General features: G+C 57.1%; 1 protein-coding gene across 1 annotated transcript; it reads right to left on the minus strand.

Annotated features, from left to right (window-relative positions):
* Positions 1-267: 267 nt before the first annotated feature.
* LOC131574479 (neuralized-like protein 4) lies at positions 268-14,516 on the minus strand (the record flags this gene model as incomplete). Its single annotated transcript, XM_058828950.1, has 8 exons — positions 268-376; positions 1,716-1,825; positions 2,662-2,787; positions 3,691-3,789; positions 4,756-4,837; positions 8,157-8,336; positions 12,133-12,291; positions 14,379-14,516. Coding segments are annotated over 8 exons (912 nt in total), but the record flags the coding sequence as incomplete, so codon positions are not given.
* Positions 14,517-17,721: the final 3,205 nt, after the last annotated feature.

Raw genomic sequence — 17,721 nt, forward strand, 5'->3', positions numbered from 1 at the left:
CCCTTTCCCGTTGGCCCCGCCCCTTTCCCGTTGGCCCCGCCCCTTTCCCGTTGGCCCCACCCCTTTCCCCTTGGCCCCACCCCTTTGCCGTTGGCCCCGCCCCTTTGCCGTGGCCCCGCCACTTTCCCATTGGCCCCGCCCCTTTCCCGCTGCCCCCGCCCCTTCCCCTGGCCCCGCCCCTTTCCCCTGGCCCCGCCCACTCACGTGACGCGGCTGGCGAACGGCTCCAGGGCCGCGTAGCCCAGGGCCGGGGACAGCACCAGGGGGGCGGGGCCGGGTGGGCGTGGCCCGGAGCCCGGGGGGGCGGGGCCTGAGCGCGGGTGGGCGGGGCCAGGCGGGTCGGGCCTGCAGGGGGCGCTCAGGAGCGACCACGGGCCTGGGATGGGGAAAGGGGGCGGGGCTTAGGGGGGCGGGGCTTAGGGGGCGTGGCCCGGTGGGCGTGGCCAAAGGGAAGGGGGGGGATTGGGGGGTCCCACCCACCCCTTTATTGAGGGTCTCCCCCCAATTTTGGGGTCCTTTCCCCCATTTTGGGGTCCTTTCCCCATTTTGGGGTCCTTTCCCCAATTTTGGGCTCCTCCTCCCCAATTTTGGGGTCCTTTTCCCCATTTTGGGGTCCTTTCCCCACTTTGGGCTCCCCCTCCCCAATTTTGAGGTCACTCCTCACCAATTTTGGGGTCCTTTCCCCAATTTTGGGGTCCTTTCCCCACTTTTGGGGTCCTTTCCCCATTTTGGGGTCCTTTCCCCAATTTTGGGGTCCCTGCTCCCCAATTTTGGGGTTCTTTCCCCAATTTTGGGCTCCCCCTCCCCAATTTTGGGGTTCTTTCCCCACTTTTAGGGTCCTTTCCCCATTTTGGGGTCACTCCTCACCACTTTCAGGCTCCTCCTCCCCAATTTTGGGGTCCTTTCCCCATTTTGGGGTTCTTTCCCCAATTTTGGGGTCCTTTCCCCCATTTTGGGGTCCCTACTCCCCAATTTTGGGGTCACTCCTCCCCAGTTTTGGGGTCCTTCTTCCAATTTTGGGCTCCCCCTCCCCATTTCCAGGTTCCCAGTCCCCATTTTTGGGGTCCCAATCCCCGTTTCAGGCTCCCCGTGCCCATTTTCGGGGTCCCCGTGCCCATTTTTGGGGTCCCCGTGCCCTTTTCGGGGTCCCTGTGCCCATTTCTGGGGTCCCTGTGCCCATTTTTGGGGACCCTCTCCCCATTTTTGGTGTCCCCGTGCCCGTTTTTGGGGTCCCCGTGCCTATTTCGGGGTCCCCATGCCCTTTTCGGGGTCCCTGTCCCCATTTTGGGGTCCCTCTCCCCGTTTTTGGGGTCCCTCTCCCCATTTTCGGGGTCCCTCTCCGCGTTTTTTGGGTCCCCGTGCCCATTTTGGGGTCCCCGTGCCAATTTTTGGGTTCCCTCTCCCCGTTTTTGGGGTCCCCGTGCCCGTTTTTGGGGTCCCTCTCCCCATTTTCGGGGTCCCCGTGCCCATTTCTGGGGTCCCCGTGCCCATTTTCGGGGTCCCCGTGCCCGTTTTCAGGGTCCCCGTGCCCATTTTGGGTTCCCTCTCCCCATTTTCGGGGTCCCTCTCCCCGTTTTTGGGGTCCCTCTCCAAGTTTTCGGGGTCCCTCTCCCCATTTTCGGGGTCCCTCTCCCCGTTTTTGGGGTCCCTCTCCCCGTTTTTGGGGTCCCTCTCCCCGTTTTCGGGGTCCCCGTGCCCGTTTCGGGGGTGCCCACCTGGCACGAGCTCTCCGCGGTCGAGGCTGCGCCGCACGGCGCCGGCGCTGGTGCCGTGATAGGCCCGGGGCCACTTCTGCCACCCCCCCCCCTCCGGCCGCGGCTTCGGCCTGGGGGGAACCCCAAAATCAGCGTCACCCCCAAAAAAACACCCAAAACCAACCAAAAACACAAAAAACATCCTAAAAATACCCCCAAAATACCCCAAAACAACCAAAAATACCCAAAAAATACCCCAGAACAACCAAAAATACCCAAAACCACCCAAAGATCTCCAAAATCATCGAGAGCCCCCCAAAAACCACCCAGAATCTCCCAGGGATCCCCCAAACCTCTCCAGAACCCCCCAAACCTTCCCAGGACCCCCCGGGACCCCCCCAAACCTCCCCAGGACCCCCCAAATTTCACCCCAAATCCCCCCCAGGACCCCCCAAGCCTCCCCAGGAACCCCCAAACCCCACCAGGACCCCCTGGGACCCCCCAAACCTCCCCAGGACCCCCCAAATTTCACCCGAAATTCCCCCCAGGACCCCCCCAAACCTCCCCAGGACCCCCCCAAACCCCCCCAAACCCCACCAGGACGCCCTGGGACCCCCCAAACCCCCCCAAGACCCCCAAATTCCACCCCAAATCCACTCCAGGACCCCCCCAGGACCCCTCAGGACCCCCCCAAACACCCCCAAACCCCCCCAGGACCCCCCCAAACCCCACCAGGACCCCCTGGGACCCCCCAAACCCCCCCAAAACCCCCAAATTCCACCCCAAATCCACTCCAGGACCCCCCCAGGACTCCTCAGGACACCCCCAAACCCCCCCAGGACCCTTCAGGACCCCCCCAAACCCCCCCAATTTCACCCCAAACCCCCCCAGGACCCCCCCAATTTCACCCCAAACCCCCCCAAACCCCCCCAGGACCCCCCCAAACCCCCCCAGGACCCCCCGGTACCGGAGGCTGAAGCGGCACCAGCCCAGGGGCAGGGGGGCTCCCGGGGGTCCCGGGGGTCGCCCCCTCCCCTCTCGCAGCCCTCGCAGAAGCAGCGGCTGCGGCGCGGCTCGGGGGCGAAGTACTCGTCTGCAACGGGGAAAAGGGGGGTCAGGGACCCCGAAAACGGGGCTGGGACCCCCAAAAACGGGTCTGGGACCCTCGAAAATGGGTCTGGGACCCCCAAAAACCCCTCAGGATCCCCCCAAATCCCTCCCAGGACCCCCAAATCCCCCCCAAATCCCCCCAGGACCCCCCAAACCCCCCCCCAGGACCCCCCAAACCCCTCCAGGACCCCCAAATCCTCTACAGGACCCCCCAAATCCCCCCCAAATCCCTTCCAGGACCCCCCCAATCCCCCCAGAACCCCCCCAATCCCCCCCAGGACCCCCCAAACCCCTTCAGGACCCCCCAAATCCCCACCAGGAATCACCAAATCTCCCTCAGGACCCCCCAAATCCCCGCCAAGACCCCCTAAATCCTCCCCAGGACCCTCAAAATGCCTCCAAACCCCCCCCAGGACCCCCCAAATTCTCCCCAGGACCCCCCAAATCCCTCCAGGACCCCCCAAATCCCCCCAGGACCCCCCAAATCCTCCCCAGAGCCCCCCCAGGACCCCCCAAATGCCCCCAAATCCCCCCCAAATCCCCTCCAGGACCCCCCCAAATCCCCCGAGGACCCCCCCAAACCCCCCCAGGACTCCCCAAAAACCCGCCAGTACCCCCCCAATTCCCCTCCAGGACCCCTCAAATCCCCCCCAGAGCCCCCAAATCCCCCTCAGGACCCCCCGAATTCTCCCCAGGACCCCCCAAATCCCCCCCCCAAATCCCTTTCAGGACCCCCCAAGTCCCCCCAAATCCCCTTCAGGACCACCCAAACCCCCCCAGGACCCCCCAAATCTCCCCCAAACCCCCCCAGGACCCCCCAAACCCCCCAGGACCCCCCAAATCCCCCCCAGGACCCCCCAAACCCCCCCGGAGCCCCCAGCCCCACCTGGCAGCAGCAGCAGATCCTTGAACCGGGCACACAGGGCCTGGTAGGGGCAGGGCTGGGGGGGCGCGGGGGGTCCCCAGCACAGGCTCTCCTTCACCCCTGGGGGGTCCCAAAGGGGGGCTCAGAACCCCCCCGGGACCCCCCCCAAAAAAATCCCCGCCCCCAAAAACCCCCCTCCCCAAAATTTGGGGCTTCCAGAACCTTCCCAAGAGCCCAAAATCGGGATTTTCCCCCTCCCCCCACCCCAAAATTTGGGGGGCTCAGGACGCCCCCAGCCCCAAATTTGGGGTTCCTTGACCCCCCCAGCCCCAAATTTGGGGTTCCTTGACCCCCCCCCACCCCCAAATTTGGGGTTCCTCGACCCCCCCCAACCCCAAATTTGGGGTTCCTTGACCCCCCCAACCCCAAATTTGGGGTTCTCGCCCCCTCTGGACCCCAATTTTGGGGTCTCAACCCTCAAATTTGGGGCTCCCCATCCCCGTTTCCCCAAAATTTGGGGTCTCAGACCCCTCCAATCCCAAAATTTTGGGGTCCCGAACCTCCCACTCCCCCAAACTTGGGGTCCCAAACCTCCCACTCCCATAAATTTTGAGTTCTGAGACCCCTCCAATCCCCAAATTTTGGGGTCCTGAGCCCCCCACCCCCCAAATTTTGGGGTCCCAATCTCCCCACCCCCCAAATTTTGGGGTGCTCCCCCCAGTCCCCTCCCGAAAATTTGGGGCTCCCCATCCCCATTTCCCCAAAATTTGGGGGTTTCAACCCCTCCAATCCCCAAATTTGGGGTCCCAGCCCCCTAAATTTGGGGTCCTGAACCTCCCACCCATCAAATTTTGGGGTCCCGAACCCCCCACTTCCCAAATATTGGGGTCCCGAACCCCCCACCCCCCAAATTTTGGGTCCTGCACCTCCCACCCCCCCAAATTTGGGGTCCTGCACCTCCCACCCCCCCAAATTTCAGGGTCCTGAACCTCCCACCCCCCCAAATTTGGGGTCCTGCACCTCCCACCCCCCCAGATTTCGGGGTGCTGCCCCAGCCCCCTCCCCAGTTTTGGGGTCCCCCCTCACCATCCACCACGTCGGCTTTCTCCACGTCCCCCCGGCTCCGGGGGTCCCCGCTGGGGGAGCCCCCCCCGTCCACGATCGTCACCTGGGGGGGGGGGACGGGGATTTTGGGGGGCTCAGCCCTTTTTGGGGGGTCCCAAATCCCATTTTGGGGGTCCCAGATCCTTTTTGGGGGTCCCAAATCCCATTTTGGGGGGTCCCAAATCTCATTTTGGGGGGCTCAGCCCTTTCTGGGGGGTCCCAAATCTCATTTTGGGGGGCTCAGCCCTTTCTGGGGGGTCCCAGATCCCTTTTTTGGGGGGCTCAGCACATTCTGGGGGGTCCCAAATTTCATTTTGGGGGTCCCAAATCCTTTTAGGGGGATCCCAAATCCCATTTTGGGGGGTCCCAAATCCCATTTTGGGGGGCTCAGCCCATTTTGGGGGGTCCCAAATCCCTTTTAGGGTCCCAAATCTCATTTTGGGGGGCTCAGCCCTTTTTGGGGGGTCCCAAATCTCATTTTGGGGGTCCCAGATCCTTTTTGGGGGGTCCCAAACCCCTTTTGGGGGTCCCAAAACCCATTTTGGGGGGTCCCAAATCTCATTTTGGGGGGCTCAGCCCATTCTGGGGGGTCCCAAATCTCATTTTGGGGGGTCCCAGATCCCTTTTGGGGGGTCCCAGATCCCTTTTGGGGGGTCCCAGATCCCTTTTGGGGGGCTCAGCCCTTTCTGGGGGGTCCCAAATTTCATTTTGGGGGTCCCAAGTCTCATTTTGGGGGTCCCAAATCCTTTTAGAGGGGTCCCAAATCCCATTTGGGGGGGTCCCAAATCCTTTTAGGGGGGTCCCAAATCCCTTTTGGGGGTTCCAAATCCTTCTTGGGGGGTCCCAAGCCTCATTTTGGGGGGGCTCAGCCCTTTTTGGGGGGTCCCAAATCCCATTTTGGGGGATCCCAGACCTTTTTTTGGGGGGCTCAGCCCTTTTTGGGGGGTCTCAAATCCCCTTTAGGATCCCAAATCCTTTAAGGGGGTCCCAAATCCCATTTTGGGGGTCCCAAATCCTTTTAGGGTCCCAAATCCCTTTTTTGGGGGGTCCCAAATCCCTTTTTGGGGGTCCCAGACCCTTTCTTGGGGGGCCAAATCCCTTTTGGGGGTCCCAGATCCTTTTTGGGGGTCCCAAATCCCATTCTGGGGGGTCCCAGACCCTTTTTTGGGGGGCCAAATCGTTTTTGGGGGTCCCAAATCCCATTTTAGGGGGTCCCAGACCCCTTTTAGGGGGGTCCCAAATCCCTTTTAGGGTCCCAAATCCCTTTTTTGGGGGGGTTCCAAATCCCTTTTGGGGTCCCAGACCCCATTTTGGGGGGGTCCCAAATCCCTTTTGGGGGTCCCAAATCCCATTTTGGAGGGTCCAAACCCCTTTTTGGGGGGTCCAAATCCTTTTTGGGGGGTCCCAGACCCTTTCTTGAGGGTCCCAAATCCCATTTGGGGGGTCCCAAATCCCACTTTGGGGGGTCCCAGATCCCTTTTGGGGGTCCCAAATCCCATTTTGGGGGGTCCCAAACCCCTTTTTTGGGGGCTCAGCCCATTCTGGGGGGTCCCAAATCTCCTTTTGGGGGGTCCCAAATCCTTTTAGAGGGGTCCCAAATCTCATTTTGGGGGTCCCAGATCCTTTTTGGGGGTCCCAAATCCCATTTTGGGGGATCCCAGACCTTTTTTTGGGGGGCTCAGCCCTTTTTGGGGGGTCTCAAATCCCCTTTAGGATCCCAAATCCTTTTTGGGGGGTCCCAAATCCTTTTTGGGGGTCCCAAATCCCTTTTTGGGGTCCCAAATCCCTTTTTTGGGGGGTCCCAAATCCTTCTGGGGGTGAATTCCTCCACTTTAGGGCATTTTTGGGGTTTCCAGGTCCCCGATTTTTGGGATTTTGGGGTTTTGAGAGTCCCAGATTTTGGGGATTTGGGGTTTTTTGGGGGGATTTTGGTGTTTTTGGGGTCCCTGAGCTGCTGGCACTGCCCATAGAGACCCAACCCCATTTTTGGGGTGAATTCCTCCACTTTAGGGGATTTTTTTGGCTTCCTGGGGGTTTTTTGGGGTTTCGAGGGTCCCTGATTTTGGGGATTTTGTGTTTTTGGGGTTTTTTGGTGTTTTTTGGTGTTTTTGGGGTCCCTGACCTGCTGGCACTGCCCGTAGAGCTCCAGCACCTGCATCCAACCCCATTTTTGGGGTGAATTCCCCAATTTAGGAGATTTTTGGGGTTTTCAAGGTCCCAGATTTTGGGGATTTTTGTGTTTTTTGGGGGATTTTGGTGTTTTTGGGGTCCCTGACCCGCTGGCACTGCCCGTAGAGACCCAACCCCATTTTTGGGGTGAATTCCTCCACTTTAGGGTATTTTTGGGGTTTTCAGGGTCCCAGATTTTGGAGATTTTGGGGTTTTTTGGGGGATTTTGGTGTTTTTGGGGTCCCTGACCTGCTGGCACTGCCCGTAGAGCTCCAGCACCTGCACCCAACCCCATTTTTGGGGTGAATTCCTCCACTTTAGGGGATTTTTGGGGTTTCCAGGTCCCTGATTTTGGGGATTTTGGGTTTTTTTGGGGTTTTTTGGGGGATTTTGGTGTTTTTGGGGTCCCTGACCCGCTGGCACTGCCCGTAGAGACCCAACCCCATTTTTGGGGTGAATTCCTCCACTTTAGGGTATTTTTGGGGTTTTCAGGGTCCCAGATTTTGGAGATTTTGGGGTTTTTTGGGGGATTTTGGTGTTTTTGGGGTCCCTGACCTGCTGGCACTGCCCGTAGAGCTCCAGCACCTGCACCCAACCCCATTTTTGGGGTGAATTCCTCCACTTTAGGGGATTTTTGGGGTTTCCAGGTCCCTGATTTTGGGGATTTTGGGTTTTTTTGGGGTTTTTTGGGGGATTTTGGTGTTTTTGGGGTCCCTGACCTGCTGGCACTGCCCGTAGAGCTCCAGCACCTGCACCCAACCCCATTTTTGGGGTGAATTCCTCCAATTTAGGAGATTTTTGGGGTTTTCAAGGTCCCAGATTTTGGGGATTTTGGGGTTTTTTGGGGTTTTTGGGGTGTTCTTTGGTGTTTTTGGGGTCCCTGACCTGCTGGCACTGCCCGTAGAGCTCCAGCACCTGCACCCAACCCCATTTTTGGGGTGAATTTCCCAATTTAGGAGATTTTTGGGGTTTTCAAGGTCCCTGATTTTGGGGATTTTGGGTTTTTTTGGGGTTTTTGGGGTTTTTGGGGTGTTTTTGGGGTCCCTGACCTGCTGGCACCGCCCGTAGAGCTCCAGCACCTGCACCCAACCCCATTTTTGGGGTGAATTCCTGCACTTCAGGGGATTTTTGGGGTTTTCAAGGTCCCTGATTTTGGGGATTTTGGGGTTTTTTGGGGTTTTTTGGGGGATTTTGGTGTTTTTGGGGTCCCTGACCTGCTGGCACTGCCCGTAGAGGTCCAGCAGGACGTAGCAGGGGCTGGGCACCCCCCCGGCCACGGCGCCCTGGTCGCGGCCGTTGATGAAGAGGTGGAGCCGCGCGGAGCCGTCCACGAGGAGCCCCAGAACCGTCCCCGCAGGGAGCAGCTCCAGGCTGGGACCGGGGAGATCACGGATCTGGGGAGAAAAACGGGAAATTTGGGGGTTTTGGGGCAAAATTTGGGAGTTTTGGGGCAAAATTTGGGGAATTTCGGGGAAAAAATGGGGATTTTGGAGGGGTTTTAGGGGGTTTTGGAGGGGTCAGAGCCCCCAAATCCTCCCCGTAGGGAGCAGCTCCAGGCTGGGACCAGGGAGATCACGGATCTGGGGAGAAAATGGGAAAAATTGGGAGTTTTGGGGCTAAATTTGGGGATTTTGGGGAAAAATTGGGGATTTTGGGAAAAATTTGGGAGTTTTGGGGCAAAATTGGGGAAAATATGGGGGGTTTGGGGGTGTCAGAGCCCCAGAATTGTCCTTGCCAGGAGCAGCTCCAGGCTGGGACCGGGGAGATCACGGATCTGGGGAGAAAACCGGGAAATTTGGGGGTTTGGGGAAAAAATTGGGGAGTTTTGGGAAAAATTTGGGAGTTTTGGGGAAAAAATGGGCGGATTTTGGGGAAAAAAAGGGGATTTTGGAGGGGGTTTGGGGGTGTCAGAGCCCCAGAATTGTCCTTGCCAGGAGCAGCTCCAGGCTGGGACCAGGGAGATCACGGATCTGGGGAGAAAAACGGGAAATTTGGGAGTTTGGAGAAAAAATTGGGAGTTTTGGGGCAAAATTTGGGGGATTTCGGGGAAAAAATGAGGATTTTGGGGGGATTTTGGGAGTGTCAGAGCCCCAGAATTGTCCTTGCCAGGAGCAGCTCCAGGCTGGGACCGGGGAGATCACGGATCTGGGGAGAAAATGGGAAAATCTGGGGGTTTTGGGGGAAATTGGGCGGTTTTGGGGAAAAATTTGGGGGGTTTGGGGGCTCAGGAAGGGTCAGGGAGGTTGTGGGGGTTATTTTGGGGTATTTTTGGGCCATTTTCAGGGGGTTTTTGGGGTGTTTTCGGGGTCATTTTTGGACCTGTTTCTTGCCAGTTTTCAGGGTGTTTTTGGGGTCATTTTGTGGTGTTTTTGGGGTTGTTTCTGGCCCATTTTCAGGGTGTTCCCAGGGTGTTCTCAGGGTGTTCTCAGGGTGTTCTCAGAGTGTTCTCAGGGTGTTTCCAGGGTGTTTTCAAGGTGTTCTCAGCGTGTTTTCAGGGTGTTCTCAGGATGTTTTCATGCTGTTTTCTGGGTGATCTTGGGGTGTTTTCAGGGTGTTTTGGGGGTTGTTTCTGGCCCGTTTTCAGGGTGTTTTCAGGGTGTTCTCAGGGTGTCCTCAGGATGTTTTCACGCTGTTTTGGGGGTGTTTCCAGGATGTTTTGGGGGTTGTTTCTGGCCCATTCTCAGGGTACTTTCAGGGTGTTCTCAGGGTGTTTTCAGGGTGTTCTCAGGGTGTTCTCACACTGTTTTGGGGGTGTTTTTGGGGTTGTTTCTGGCCCATTTTCAGGGTGTATTTCTGGTGTTTTTGTGGTGTTTTCAGGGTGTTTTCGGGGTGTTTTGGGGGTGTTCTTGGGGTTGTTCCTGACCCATTTACAGGGTGTTCTCAGCGTGTTCTCAGAGTGTTCTCGGGGTGTTCTCAGGGTGTTCTCAGGGTGTTCTCAGGGTGTTCTCAGGGTGTTCTCAGGGTGTTCTCAGGGTGTTCTCACGTTGTTTTGGGGGTGTTTTTGGGATTGTTTCTGGCCCATTTTTAGGGTGTTTTCCGGGTGATCTTGGGGTTGTTACTGACCCATTTTCAGGATGTTTTCAGGGTGTTCTCAGGGTGTTCTCACGCTGTTTTAGGGGTGTTTTTGGGGTTGTTTCTGGCCCATTTTCAGGGTGTTTTTGTGGTGTTTTCAGGGTGTTCTCAGAGTGTTCCCAGAGTGTTTTCAGGGTGTTCTCAGGGTGTTCTCACGGTGTTTTTTGGGGTGTTTTCAGGGTGTTCTCAGGGTGTTTCAGGGTTGTTTCTGGCCCATTTTCAGGGTATTCCCAGAGTGTTCTCAGGCTGTTCTCAGGGTGTTTTTTGGGCTGTTCTCAGGCTGTTTTCAGGGTGTTCTCAGGGTGTTCTCAGGGTGTTTTTTGGGCTGTTCTCAGGCTGTTTTCAGAGTGTTCTCAGGGTGTTCTCAGGGTGTTTTCAGGGTGTTTTTTGGGCTGTTTTCAGGGTGTTTTCAGGGTGTTTTCAGGGTGTTTTTGTGGTGTTTTCAGGGTGTTCTCAGGCTGTTTTCAGGGTGTTTTCAGGGTGTTTTCAGGGTGTTTTCAGGGTGTTCTCAGGGTGTTCTCAGGGTGTTCTCAGGGTGCTCTCAGGCTGTTGTCAGGGTGTTTTCAGGGTGTTCTCAGGGTGTTCTCAGGGTGTTTTCAGGGCGTTCTCAGGGTGTTTTCAGGGTGTTTTCAGGGTGTTCTCAGGGTGTTCTCAGGGTGTTCTCAGGGTGCTCTCAGGCTGTTGTCAGGGTGTTTTCAGGGTGTTCTCAGGGTGTTCTCAGGGTGTTCTCAGGGTGTTCTCAGGGTGTTTTCAGGGTGTTTTCAGGGTGTTTTCAGGGTGTTCTCAGGGTGTTTTCAGGGTGTTCTCAGGGTGTTCTCAGGGTGTTCTCAGGGTGTTTTCAGGGTGTTCTCAGGCTGTTTTCAGGGTGTTCTCAGGGTGTTTTCAGGGTTGTTTCTGGCCCATTTTCAGGGTGTCTTTGTGGTGTTCTCAGGGTGTTCTCAGGGTGTTTTCAGGGTGATTTTGGGGTTGTTTCTGGCCCATTTTCAGGGTGTTTTTGTGGTGTTTTTGTGGTGTTCTCAGGCTGTTTTCAGGGTGTTCTCAGGGTGTTTTCAGGGTTGTTTCTGGCCCATTTTCAGGGTGTTCTCAGGGCGTTCTCAGGGTGTTCTCACGTTGTTTTGGGGTGTTTTTGGGGTTGTTACTGACCCATTTTCAGGGTGTTTTTTTGGTGTTTTTGTGGTGTTCTCAGGGTGTTTTTCAGGCTGTTTTCAGGGTGTTTTTTGGGCTGTTCTCAGGGTGTTCTCAGGGTGTTTTCAGGGTGTTTTCAGGCTGTTTTCAGGCTGTTTTCAGGGTGTTCTCAGGGTGTTCTCAGGGTGTTCTCAGGGTGTTCTCAGGGTGTTCTCAGGGTGTTTTCAGGGTGTTCTCAGGGTGTTCTCAGGGTGTTCTCAGGCTGTTTTCAGGGTGTTCTCAGGGTGTTCTCAGGGTGTTCTCAGGGTGTTCTCAGGGTGTTCTCAGGGTGTTTTTCAGGGTGTTCTCAGGGTGTTCTCAGGGTGTTCTCAGGGTGTTCTCAGGGTGTTCTCAGGGTGTTCTCAGGCTGTTTTCAGGGTGTTCTCAGGGTGTTCTCAGGGTGTTCTCAGGGTGTTCTCAGGGTGTTCTCAGGGTGTTTTTCAGGGTGTTCTCAGGGTGTTCTCAGGGTGTTCTCAGGGTGTTCTCAGGGTGTTCTCAGGGTGTTTTCAGGGTGTTTTCAGGGTGTTTTCAGGCTGTTTTCAGGGTGTTTTCAGGCTGTTCTCAGGGTGTTCTCAGGGTGTTTTTTGGGCTGTTTTCAGGGTGTTTTTCAGGCTGTTCTCAGGGTGTTTTCAGGCTGTTTTTGTGGTGTTTTCAGGCTGTTCTCAGGCTGTTCTCAGGGTGTTCTCAGGGTGTTCTCAGGGTGTTCTCAGGGTGTTCTCAGGGTGTTTTTTGGGCTGTTCTCAGGGTGTTCTCAGGGTGTTTTTTGGGCTGCTTTCAGGGTGTTCTCAGGGTGTTCTCAGGGTGTTTTTCAGGGTGTTCTCAGGGTGTTCTCAGGGTGTTCTCAGGGTGTTTTTCAGGGTGTTTTTCAGGGTGTTTTCAGGGTGTTTTCAGGGTGTTTTTGTGGTGTTCTCAGGGTGTTTTTCAGGCTGTTTTCAGGCTGTTCCCGGGGCTCACCTTCCTGCCGTTGTGGAAGACGCCGCGGCGCTGCAGGATCCAGGCCGGGCGCTTGAGGCCGTGGGCGCAGGCGGGGAGGGGGGAGCGCCCGGGGGGGGCCCCGGTGACCCCCAGGGCCAGCGAGGAGCTCCACTGGGGGTTCAGAGCGTCGATCTGCACCTGTGACGTCATCGTGATGTCATCACATGCGCGGTGACGTCATCACCGACCCCCTGCCCCACCCATGTCCCATGGGGCAAACACCCCCCCCCAAATCGGCTCCACTGGGGGTTCAGCGCGTCGATCTGCACCTGTGACGTCATCGTGATGTCATTGTGACGTCATTGTGACATCATCACCAGTGCAGTGACATCATTATCAACATCCCATTTGCACAGACCCCATCCCCCTAAAAATCATCCCCCACCCCCCCAAACTCGGCTCCACTGGGGGTTCAGCGCGTCGATCTGCACCTGTGACGTCATTGTGACGTCATTGTGACGTCATCACCTGCACGGTGATGTCATCACCGACATCCCATTTACACAGACACCACCCCCACCCCAAATCATCCCCTCCCACCCCCCCAAACTCGGTTCCACTGGGGGTTGAGAGCGTCGATCTGCACCTGTGACGTCATTGTGATGTCATCATCCGCGCTGTGACGTCATCACCGACATCCCATTCACACAGACCCCATCCCCCCCTCAAATCATCCCCTCCCACCCCCCCCCAAAATCGGCTCCACTGGGGGTTCAGAGCGTCGATCTGCACCTGTGACGTCATCGTGATGTCATCACATGCGCGGTGACGTCATCACCGACCCCCTGCCCCACCCATGTCCCATGGGGCAAACACCCCCCCCCCAAACTCAGCTCCACTGGGGGTTCAGAGCATCGATCTGCACCTGTGACGTCATCGTGACATCGTTGTGACGTCATCACCTGCACGGTGACATCATCACTGACATCCCATTTACACAGACACCACACCCACCCCAAATCATCCCCTCCCACCCCCCCAAAATCGGCTCCACTGGGGGTTCAGCGCGTCGATCTGCACCTGTGATGTCATCGTGATGTCATTATGACGTCATTGTGACGTCATCACATGCGCGGTGACGTCATCACCAACCCCCTGCCCCACCCATGTCCCATGGGGCAAACACCCCCCCCCCAAAATTGGCTCCACTGGGGGTTCAGAGCATCGATCTGCACCTGTGACGTCATCGTGACGTCATTGTGACGTCATCACCTGCACGGTGATGTCATCACCGCCATCCCATTTGCACAGACCCCATCCCCCTAAAAATCATCCCCCAAACCCCCCAAAATCGGCTCCACTGGGGGTTCAGAGCGTCGATCTGCACTTGTGACGTCATTGTGACGTCATTGTGACATCATCACCCGTGCAGTGACGTCATCACCGACATCCCATTTACACAGACACCACCCCCACCCCAAATCATCCCCTCCCACCCCCCCCAAATCGGCTCCACTGGGGGTTCAGCGCATCGATCTGCACCTGTGATGTCATTGTGACGTCATTGTGATGTCATCACCCGCGCTGTGATGTCATCACAGAAGTCCATGACGTCACTGACATCTCTATGACATCATCGCCTCCCTGATCCCCATCAGCCGCTCCCCTGTGACATCACCACCATCCCCAATGACATCACAGAACCCCTGATCCCCATTGGCCGCTCCCCTATGACATCACCATCACCCCATGACATCACAATCCCCTATGACATCACAGAACCCCCTGATCCCCATTGGCTCCTCTCCTATGACATCAACACCACCCCCAATGACATCACAGAACCCCTCCATCCCCATTGGCCGCTCCCCTATGACATCATCACAATCCCCTATGACATCACCCCCATCCCCAATGACATCACAGAACCCCTCCATCCCCATTGGCTCCTCCCCTATGACATCACCACCACGCCCAATGACATCACAGAATCCTCCATCCCCATTGGTCGCTCCCCTATGACATCACCATCACCCCATGACATCACAATCCCTTATGACATCATCACAATCCCCTATGACATCACCACCACCCCCAACGACATCACAGAACCCCTGATCCCCATTGGCTGCTTCCCTATGACATCACCACAATCCCCTATGACATCACCACCACCCCCTATGACATCACATAATCCCTCCATCCCCATTGGCCCCTCCCCTATGACATCACCCCCCTCCCCCCGCCCCGGCCGCGCCGCAGTGACGTCACCGATGACGTCATACCTGGAAGAGGCGTCCCGGGGGGAGGGGCTGCCCCACGAGCACCAGGCCCTGGTTGTAGCTGGAGACGCGCGCGGCCGTGCGGCCCCCGTTGGACAGCAGGATGTTCTTGCCATGGCAGCCCAGGAACGTGGGGGGACCCTGGCGAGGGGAAAAATTCTGAATTTGGGGGGATTTGGGGGGATTTGGGGGGTCCCTGTGGAGATTTGAGGGGGTTTGGGGGGGATTTTGGGGAGTTTTGGGGGATTTTGGGGGGTTTGGGGGGATTTTGGGGGTCCCTATGGAGATTTTGGGGGGTTTGGGCAGCAGGATGTTCTTCCCATGGCAGCCCAGGAACGTGGGGGGACCCTGGGGAGGGGAGGAAAAAACCCAAAATTGGGGAGATTTGGGGAAATTTGGGGGTCCCTGTGGAGTTAGGGGGGGTTTGGGAGGGATTTTGGGGGTCCCTATGGAGATTTTGGGGGATTTTGGGGGGTTTGGACAGCAGGATGTTCTTGCCATGGCAGCCCAGGAATGTGGGGGGACCCTGGCGAGGGGAGGAAAAACAAATTTGGGGGGATTTGGGGAAATTTGGGGGGTCCCTGTGGAGATTTGAGGGGGTTTGGGGGGATTTTGGGGGATTTTGGGGGTCCCTGTGGAGATTTTGGGGGGTTTGGACAGCAGGATGTTCTTGCCATGGCAGCCCAGGAACGTGGGGGGACCCTGGGGAGGGGAAAAAACCCAAAATTGGGGGGATTTGGGAGGATTTTGGGGGTCCCTGTGGAGATTTTGGGGGGTTTGGGGGGGATTTTGGGGGGATTTAAGGGAGGTTTGGGGGATTTTGGGGGATTTGGGCAGCAGGATGTTCTTGCCATGGCAGCCCAGGAACGTGGGGGGACCCTGGCGAGGGGAGGAAAAACAAAATTGGGGGGGTTTGGGGAAATTTGGGGGATTTTGGGGGTCCCTGAGGAGTTTTGGGGGGATTTTGGGGGTCCCTATGGAGATTTTGGGGGGATTTTGGGGGATTTTGGGGGGTTTGGACAGCAGGATGTTCTTGCCGTGGCAGCCCAGGAACGTGGGGGGACCCTGGGGAGGAGAAAATCCCGAATTTGGGGGGATTTGGGGAAATTTGGGGGGATTTTGGGGGTCCCTGTGGAGATTTTGGGGGATTTTGGGGGGTTTGGGCAGCAGGATGTTCTTGCCATGGCAGCCCAGGAATGATGGGGGACCCTGGGGAGGGAAAAAACCCAAAATTGGGGGGATTTGGGGAAATTTGGGGATTCCTGAGGAGTTTTGGGGAGATTTTGGGGGGCTTTGGGGGGGTTTGAGGGGATTTTGGGGGATTTTGGGGGATTTTGGGGGGTTTGGGCAGCAGGATGTTCTTGCCGTGGCAGCCCAGGAACAACGGGGGACCCTGGGGAGGGGAGGAAACCCAAATTTGGGGGGATTTGGGGAAATTTGGGGGTCCCTGTGGAGATTTGAGGGGGTTTGGGGGGATTTTGGGGGATTTTGGGGGGATTTAAGGGAGGTTTGGGGGGGATTTTGGGGGGTTTGGGCAGCAGGATGTTCTTGCCATGGCAGCCCAGGAACGTGGGGGGACCCTGGGGAGGGGAAAAAACCCAAAATTTGGGGGGATTTGGGGAAATTTGGGGGGATTTTGGGGGTCCCTGTGGAGATTTTGGGGGGTTTGGGGGGGATTTGGGGGGATTTTGGGGGATTTTGGGGGTTTGGACAGCAGGATGTTCTTGCCATGGCAGCCCAGGAACGTGGGGGGACCCTGGCGAGGGGAGGAAAAACAAAATTGGGGGGGTTTGGGGAAATTTGGGGGGTCCCTGTGGAGATTTGAGGGGGTTTGGGGGGGATTTAAGGGAGTTTTGGGGGGGATTTTGGGGGATTTTGGGGGGTTTGGGCAGCAGGATGTTCTTGCCATGGCAGCCCAGGAACGTGGGGGGACCCTGGGGAGGGGAGGAAAACCCAAAATTGGGGGGATTTGGGAGGATTTTGGGGGTCCCTGTGGAGATCTGAGGGGGTTTGGGGGGGATTTAAGGGAGTTTTGGGGGGGATTTTGGGGGGATTTTGGGGGATTTTGGGGGGTTTGGACAGCAGGATGTTCTTGCCGTGGCAGCCCAGGAACGTGGGGGGACCCTGGGGAGGGGAGGAAATGGGAATCTGGGGGGATTGGAGGGGATTTTGGGGGGTCCCAGGGGGATTTTGGGGGGTTTGGGAAGGTTTGGGAGGGATTTTGGAGAATCTCAGGGGGATTTTGGGGGGTTTGGACAGCAGGATGTTCTTGCCATGGCAGCCCAGGAACGTGGGGGGACCCTGGCGAGGGGAAAAAACCCAAAATTGGGGAGATTTGGGGGGATTTTGGGGGTCCCTGTGGAGTTTTGGGGGGTTTAGGGGGGATTTAAGGGAGTTTTGGAGGTCCCTCCTATGGAGATTTTGGGGGGTTTGGACAGCAGGATGTTCTTGCCGTGGCAGCCCAGGAACGTGGGGGGACCCTGGAGAGGGGGAAAAACCCAAAATTGGGGGGGTTTGGGGGTCCCTATGGAGATTTTGGGGGATTTGAGGGGATTTTGGGGGTTTGGACAGCAGGATGTTCTTGCCGTGGCAGCCCAGGAACGTGGGGGGACCCTGGCGAGGGGAGGAAATCCGAATTTGGGGGGATTTGGGGAAATTTGGGGGATTTTGGGGGTCCCTGTGGAGATTTTGGGGGATTTTGGGGGGTTTGGGCAGCAGGATGTTCTTGCCATGGCAGCCCAGGAACGTGGGGGGACCCTGGGGAGGAGAAAAAACGGAAAATTGGGGAGATTTTGGGGGTCCCTGTGGAGTTAGGGGGAGTTTGGGAGGGATTTTGGGGGTCCCTATGGAGATTTTGGGGGGTTTGGGCAGCAGGATGTTCTTGCCGTGGCAGCCCAGGAACGTGGGGGGACCCTGGCGAGGGGAAAAATCCCAAAATTGGGGGTATTTGGGGAAATTTGGGGGGTCCCTGTGAAGATCTGAGGGGAATTTGAGGGGATTTTGGGGGATTTTGGGGGGATTTAAGGGAGGTTTGGGGGATTTTGGGGGGTTTGGGCAGCAGGATGTTCTTGCCATGGCAGCCCAGGAATGTGGGGGGACCCTGGGGAGGGGAGGAAAAACAAAATTGGGGGGATTTGGGGAATTTATTGGGGGGTCCCTGTGGAGATTTTGGGGGATTTGAGGGGATTTTGGGGGGTTTTGGGGGGTTTGGGGGATTTTGGGGCGTTTGGGCAGCAGGATGTTGCTCCCATGGCAGCCCAGGAACGTGGGGGGACCCTGGGGAGGGAAGGAAATGGGAATTTGGGGGGGGTCTGGGGGGGTTTTGGGGGGATTTTAGGGAATTTGA

This window comes from Poecile atricapillus, unplaced genomic scaffold (assembly GCF_030490865.1).
Source record: "Poecile atricapillus isolate bPoeAtr1 unplaced genomic scaffold, bPoeAtr1.hap1 scaffold_344, whole genome shotgun sequence".
Classification (NCBI taxonomy): Eukaryota; Metazoa; Chordata; class Aves; order Passeriformes; family Paridae; genus Poecile; species Poecile atricapillus.